Source organism: Gobio gobio (assembly GCF_949357685.1).
Source record: "Gobio gobio genome assembly, chromosome: 12".
In the NCBI taxonomy this organism is placed as follows: domain Eukaryota; kingdom Metazoa; phylum Chordata; class Actinopteri; order Cypriniformes; family Gobionidae; genus Gobio; species Gobio gobio.
Genome location: NC_137105.1, coordinates 52,793,094 through 52,800,846, shown reverse-complemented (window position 1 = coordinate 52,800,846; position 7,753 = coordinate 52,793,094). Strand labels below are relative to the sequence as shown.

The 7,753-nt window shown below is 43.5% G+C and overlaps 1 protein-coding gene across 1 annotated transcript in view; it reads left to right on the top strand.

The window, feature by feature from the left end:
* The window catches only part of epb41l2 (erythrocyte membrane protein band 4.1 like 2), an 85,680-nt gene extending 79,058 nt beyond the window's left edge, over positions 1 to 6,622 (top strand). Inside the window, 2 exon segments of the mRNA XM_079831289.1 lie at positions 285 to 395; positions 5,817 to 6,622. Coding sequence (XP_079687415.1) covers positions 285 to 389 — 105 coding nt within the window. The 3' untranslated portion in view covers positions 390 to 395; positions 5,817 to 6,622.
* Positions 6,623 to 7,753: the final 1,131 nt, after the last annotated feature.

Below are 7,753 nucleotides of genomic sequence, written 5' to 3'. Positions count from 1 at the left end.
CACACACACACCGCTCACAGTCTGACCTGAAACACTGTAAGTCGAGCGGCACGCGTGATCCTCCCGTGCTCATTACAGCTGTCAGGTGACACACGCCGGTTCCTGATAGGCCGAGAACATGCACGCAGGTTACCATAGCGATGAGGCTGAGAGATGCAGGTCCAGCATTGCATGCGTGTTTCCCCGTCATCTGTGTGTATTTCAGTTGGATTTTCATCCTGGTTTCTTTTTTCAGTTAAATCTTTTGTTTGGTTTGTGTTTGTTTTGTTTGTGGGCGGGGTCAGGCGTTGGCCCAGGCTATAAAGGAGGCCAAAGAGCAGCATCCTGACATGTCAGTCACTCGAGTGGTGGTCCACAAAGAGACGGAGCTGGCGGAGGAGGACGACTGAAGACAGGTGAGCACATGGCAACCCACCATGGCAACAAGCAGCGCTCTCGACGACCCGCGGCTCCTCCTCCTCCTCCTCGTTTCTCCCCTTTTGTTTGTGCTTTTCTTTTTCTTGTGTTCATCTCTCCTCTGTGTGTGTGTGTTTCTGTTCTCTGTCCTGGATCTGCCAGCTGCTCGCGCTCACACAGGGCTTCATTTCTCAACACACTGGAGCTGTGCTAAATCTACTGCAACATTATTACATTCATCATATGTCATCTCCACGTGAAAATTCAAGTAGTGTTTTATATATATATATTATTTATACGTGTGTGTTAAAAAGCTTTTCAAGACTGGGAAAAGCTGATATCAGGCATTAAACATGTACAGAATAAATCCCTTCAGGGCTTGCCGTTATCACCCGCCGCTTGCGTGTGTGTTTCAGCTGTGGTGTGTAACAGTCACTCCCATGAGCCACTTTGCACAATATAACCAATCACACGCGATTCTGTTGAGCTTATGAATGCGATGTCTAATAATCAGAGGCGTTCAGTTTAGTTATGAGTGTTTGTTCTACTTCAGCAGCAAAAATAGTTTCACACAAAGATCACAGCAGATTATAATGTCAGAAAAACATAAAACTGGCTTGACATTGGACGACGTTCGATATTCGCCTATTTAGGGGCGTCTCTAAAGTTACACACGCCATTGGCATGCACGTTTCTAATAGCATTTGAAGAGAATAACAATCATAAACCAACTGTAAAGTGTTCATCTAGGGGTCAGGTATGATGCACACCTTTCAGATCTTTGATATTTAATCAAATTACATGAAAATATGGATATATATTTCACTACTGTATGTGCTCATACACAAAATATGCTAGATTTTAATATGTCAGAGCTGATTTGAGTTGAGAATAAATACACCAAAAAACACTTTTTTTAGACAAGTAAATGTCTTTTTAAGGAGCTTTACACACAACTGTGTCAGAGCTAAATAGGCCTATTTGATGAGCTGTCATGTTTTACATGTCATGTAGACTTGATGTGGGCGTGTGCAGTGGTCATTTACATATAGACAACTAAATTGTGGCTAGTGACTTTGGAAAACCATTAGCCACAGTGGCCGGTGAGCAAGAGTTCATGTCAAGCCCTGGATCCCTCAATGCGCAACACAACACCTCAGGTGACTTTGCCTCAGCAGAGGCTGTGATTGGATGACTGGCCTAACCAGCGGACCAATGGCATCGCAGCATCTCTAATTGCCAGCAGCCATATCACCCTGTAGCCCAAGACTGGTTTCCCACTGAAGCTAAGCAGGGCTGAGACTGGTCAGTCCTGGGAAAACCAGGCTTCTGCTGGAGGAGGTGTTAGTGAGGCCAGCAGGGGGCGCTCACCCTGTGCTCTGTGTGTGTCCTAACACCCCAGTATAGTGATGAGGACACTATACTGTCACAAACACGTCCTTCAGATGAGACGTTAAACTGAGGTCCTGACTCTCTGTGGTCATTCAAATCCCAGGATGTGCTTTGATAAAGAGTAGGGGTGAAACCCCGGCATCCTGGACAAATCTGCCCATTGGCCCCTCTCCATCATGGCCTCCTAATCATCCCCATATACAGACTGGCTTCATCCCTCCGTCTCCTCTCCACCATCAGCCGGCGTGTGGTGGGTGTTCTGGCACAAAATGGCTGCCGTCGCATCATCAGGTGGAGCTGCTCATTGGTGGAGGTTGAGGAGATTCCCCCCCTCTATGTAAAGCGATTTGAGTGCCTAGAAAAGCGCTATATAAATGTAACAAATTATTATTATGAATGTTGGTTTGATCGTTCTGAAACGCCCGAGTCAAAGTCTCATTAGAATGATCTGCTTTAAATCCTCCAGAAGCGTCTCACATGATTGTGTCCCCAAACACCAGCATCCCAACGCATGAGAACATCAGCGTTATTGAGTTTCGTCTGACAACACTCATTTCTGATGTGTGTGTGTGTGTGTGTGTGTGTGTGTGTGTGTGTGTGTGTGTGTGTTTCGTCTGACGCTCTGAGACAACACTCATTTCTGATGTGTGTGTGTGTGTGTGTGTGTTTCGTCTGACGCTCTGAGACAACACTCATTTCTGATGTGTGTGTGTGTGTGTGTGTTTCGTCTGACGCTCTGAGACAACACTCATTTCTGATGTGTGTGTGTGTGTGTGTGTGTTTCGTCTGACGCTCTGAGACAACACTCATTTCTGGTGTGTGTGTGTGTGTGTGTGTGTTTCGTCTGACGCTCTGAGACAACACTCATTTCTGATGTGTGTGTGTGTGTGTGTGTGTGTGTGTGTTTCGTCTGACGCTCTGAGACAACACTCATTTCTGATGTGTGTGTGTGTGTTTCGTCTGACGCTCTGAGACAACACTCATTTATGGTGTGTGTGTGTGTGTGTTTCGTCTGACGCTCTGAAACAACACTCATTTATGGTGTGTGTGTGTGTGTGTGTTTCGTCTGACGCTCTGAGACAACACTCATTTGTGTGTGTGTGTGTGTGTGTGTGTGTGTGTGTGTGTGTGTGTGTGTGTGTGTGTGTGTGTGTTTCGCTGACGCTCTGAGACAACACTCATGTATGATGGAGGGAAAAAGAGACACTTGCAGTTTTATTGCTGATATTTTGCGGCAACTTACCTGGAAGTGACGGAGATTTTGTTCCCAACACATGAGATGTAAACGCGAACGTTTTATGGCATTTTTCAATTTGCAAAGTAAATATGGTAGATGATTTTAAGCCATCTATATTTGTTGTGTTTGGGTGCAGCAGTCGTATCCTCCTCATTATCCCCTAATGCAGCTCTGAGGGGAAGCGCTGCCTCTTCTCCACTGAATGAGAGTGTTTCCTCCGCTGGCGTCTGGCGGCGCTGATATGCCTCCCTCTGTGTGTGTGGGCAGTGTGTGATTAACATGTCTCAGTCAGGACAACACATCCCATTCTCCAGACCCGCTGATGAGCTCCGAGCAGGCCTTTCACTGGAGCATGAGGGATGAGACGCAGCGTCTCCTTCACTAGACCACAGTAAAGCTGTGTTTCATCAGCTGAAGGCTCGACACCCTGCTCCAGCTCGACTGTGTGTAGCTTCATCTGCAGTGGAGGATCAGCCTGTTAGCGGCGCCCAAACCCAAACACTCCGCTAAACTCCTGCCACTTTACAAAACACTTCTTGAGTGCGTGATCGTCAATTATTTAAAGATGAAAGTCTGTTTGCACACTGTTCTGGTGCACTAGTCCAAGATGATCGAGGAGTGGGGTAAGATGTGTCATCACCTTAATCTAACAAACATGGTTTCAGTCATGTGACCGTGTGTTTAGAAAAGGCTCCTCATTCAATGCAAGGCTTCCTGACGGGGGCTCAGTGAGTTGATGGAGAAGGACACCAGTGGATCAGTTGTGATATAGCTTAGCACGATTATCAAATCCCACGCTGGAGTTTAAAGAATGGTAAAAAATGCATTACAATTATCAAATACTCTAATATTGCTTTATTTGGCATTACAATTGTATTTGTCATTTTTATAACTAGTTAAGACAGCTAAAAATAATAATAAGAGCTGTAAGCAGTTTCACAGGACTGTAGAGCAAACACAGCAGAAATGAGCAGCTGGTTCAGAAGTACAGCTGAGAATGAGCTCAGAATGAACAAACACACTTATGTCTAATCCTAGAGGGAGAAAGATTAGGACAACACATTACACACCTTTATACATGTCCCATATAACCCACGATCTCTGGGTCAGACGCCGCTCACTCATCTCCTGTTCACACTCCTGCTGACGCTCAGTAGTTCATGTGAGAATGAGCTCAAGATTTTTATAGAAATGCACCACGTTATATTTCATCAATTCAGATTAGACCGTTCTCAGAAAGACTACAAGATCATCTGAGCTGATGTTGGACAAAATTGGGCAACATTTGTAGAAAGAGCAGCAAAAAAACTCATTTTCATTTGCTTCAATATGGAGGACAGTCACATTGGAAAATGACAAATGAGACGTCATCAGGCTTGGAATAAACAAAGGAACATAATGACACAAAGAATGAAAAAAAACACGTATATCTCTGGAACACTAGGTGGCGCTGTGTTCAAACTTCTCAAGTATGATTCCCACCAAATGTTGTGCCAATATGTCAAATCGTTTCAAAGATATTGCAATTAATGACAAAATTCAAAAATGGCCGTCCGATGATTCATCTGATCCTGGCATGAGGAATCCACATATTCGGCATGACATGAGGAATCATATTCTGACAAACTGTTCAAAAGATATGAGCAGAAATAGCCATTTTTGGTGTGGCGTGGATTGATCAGAGTTTAGCTGAGATACAGCCTCTGAACCAATGTTGTGTCCACCTCATTAACCCTTCTCTTCTTATCAGTGCCCAAGAGACTCAAATAACTGTCGTTTTTTATCAATCAGGCAAGTGTTATACATCATCATAATCTGTTCACTTTCTGTTTTTTTTGTGTGTGAACAGTCACAATAAAAACAAAATGTTTTGCTTTTTGCAAAATAAAGAAATCCAGCATGATGTGCGATCTGCAGCCTCTCTGTCAAAGACGTTCATTCAGATAGTCTTCAGAAAATCACCTCTAGCTTAGTGAAAACTTGTCTGACAAACATGAGACACATGTCTAAAGAAACACTGAAATGTTCCAAAACAGCTCAGACTGCTAGGGGTTAAGTTCACCACAACTAAACATGTTCAGTCATTTCTGTGCGGCTCAGACCAAAGATCATCTGAGACCATTTCCATAAGATTTGAAGAAGCGAAAAAATCATTATTGTACTTTTCAAAATGGCTGCTACTGTAATGGGCGGAGTCTGAATGTAAGATGCTGAGAGTGATCAGCATGAAGAGAGGGAACTACGCTTCATTTTTCTAAATCAAATGATCAAAACGTATAACCTTTTAGAAAAGGGATTGAACTAAAACGTCTGAGCTGGTGGTGGCGCTATAGATAGAGTTAGTCCTAGAGTCTGCAAAGAGGCCAGATTGCTCTTTATTACCATCAGTAATAACACAACTGTGCCAAACGCCATCATCTTCCTTCTAGCGGTTACAGACTGCCACTGGGAGGAATAATCATACACTCAGTTACAGTAGAGGCATAATTATCATTACCAGAACCATAAACTTCACTTCAGGTCATGCAGAATTAGTGGACCACTGCAGACGCTCAAGCAAACGATGGCAGGTCAAACGAGTGGAAGCAGGTTTATCCCGCTTCGGGGTAAGATGTGCCAGTGAAGTGTTGACAATGATTCCCGATCTGATTATTGTCCTGGCTGCTTTATGAAAATGTAAATATTGTGCATAAGCGGTTATGTGGCGGTTTAATTGAAATGCAATCTGTAATAGTGTGTGTGTGTGTGTGTGTGTGTGTGTGTAATCTCTCTGTCTGTAACTCCTCCTCAGAGCTGAAGTCACCCGGAGCCAGACGTGTGGAGGAGATCTGATCCTGTACAGAAACATCTGCATCTTCATCATTCAGAACCACTTCGCTAACATTCGTAGCATTTTATTTTTTTAGTGTTTTATCTCTTTCCCTCGAAAGATCGTCTTTACCATTTATGAGGACTAGATTTGTTATTTTTATTGTTAATTAGTAATTCACATTCCTAGTCTGTATTTGGAGGAGAATCACGTTGTGGGAGTACTGTAATAATAATAATTATTAATAATATGAGGAGCGTGAGCATATGAAGGGGGTGGGGTTTGTGAAGGGGGCGGGGCTTCGGTGAGGTGTTTATAAGGGACCAGCACAGGACAGTGGCACTGTGTGATTTCTCATTGGTCGACGGCAGTGCCAATCATTCCTCTATGCAGTCACACACACACACACACATTCCACCGAGGGGAGGAGCAACGCTTCTACCTCTCTGAGCACACGACCTTAATCTCCAGAAACATCAGCTCTAGGCAGCTCTCTGGGAAGGGTTGATTTCCAGCCTTTCCTGCCACCAATATCCACATCTATATTTGTAGAACCTGTTGTTTGTTTTTAACGCTGATGATTGAGGAAGTTTGCCCTTTTAAATCTCTGAAACTCTTTGTGATAAATGAACTGCCAGCGCTGATGGACCCTGTGTATAGCAGCTCATCGTAGAACCGACTCTCGCTCGCTCTTCTTTTTTAAGCAGCTTTGGATGATCTGTCATGTTTTTATGCCCCACCCGACCCATTGTGTAACACTCTTCAAATTAAAGTTTGTTTATTCTCTAATCATCTTCTGTGATTGGTTGTGTGATGCTCCCGCTGATGAGTTCGCTTCAGAATGAGCATCTGATGGTTTCCTCTCCTCCATCTCATCAGATGTTCATGTGTTTCTTTCTTCAGTTTTTTGAGGATCATTCCAGGATTTTTCTGCTCATAATGGCCTTCAATGGGAACCAAAAACTCTCCTCCGACTGTCGTTTTCCCTTTATTTGTGTTTAGTCTTTGCAGGTTTGTTTTAACTCTGGGTCGGCACTTCCACCTGCGTCATGTGACCTTTCCGATGTGATGACATCACACACCATGAAGAAGAACAACACTGAAGTCGAGCGTCTGAGGTTAAAGTATAAATGTGTGTGTGTGTTGTAAATGTGGCGATGGTTCCTCTAGATCAGACTCTATTCCTCTGAGGCTGCAGTGATCTGGACCTTCAGCCGTTGGTTCCCATTGAAGGCCATTATGAGCAGAACAATCCTGGAATGATCCTCAAAAAACTGAAGAAAGAAACACATGAACAACTGATGAGATGGAGGAGAGGAAACCATCAGATGCTCATTCTGAAGCGAACTCATGTTTTAAAGCCCGTTCAGGCGTAGTTCTATTAAAATGATATATATTGAAGTTGAATATCATCTGAAGGGTAGGAGAACACAAGTGTAGTATAAGGGTTTATTAACACACACATAGACCAGAGGAACTACTGAAGGAACACTGAGTGGAAGAAGAAGACATGAGATGTTTCTGAAACTCTAATGAAGAACCTTATCCTGAACTCTATAATACTGAATGATTATGTAAATCAACAAACTGACAATACACACAAATGCCGAGATGTGTAGAAAGAGCTTTGGGAAAGTGAGATTGCCGCTGTTGGTCATGTTAGACCTGCACAGAACTCATGTACACATCTTACATTTGCATTATAAATGTTGTTTTTTAATACCACACTATGAGGAAACCCTGTGGTCAGGACTGAGGCCTGAGGTTTGCCGTTGTGGGGAGATCATTTCTCTCCAGTGAAATCACAAAACAAACTGCACACAAACGTGTCCCTGCTCTTAATATACAATCATTGATGAACATCTTTTGACTTAATGAGGAAAAAACACACATGAGGGCGGATTAGAAGCCAGAACCTC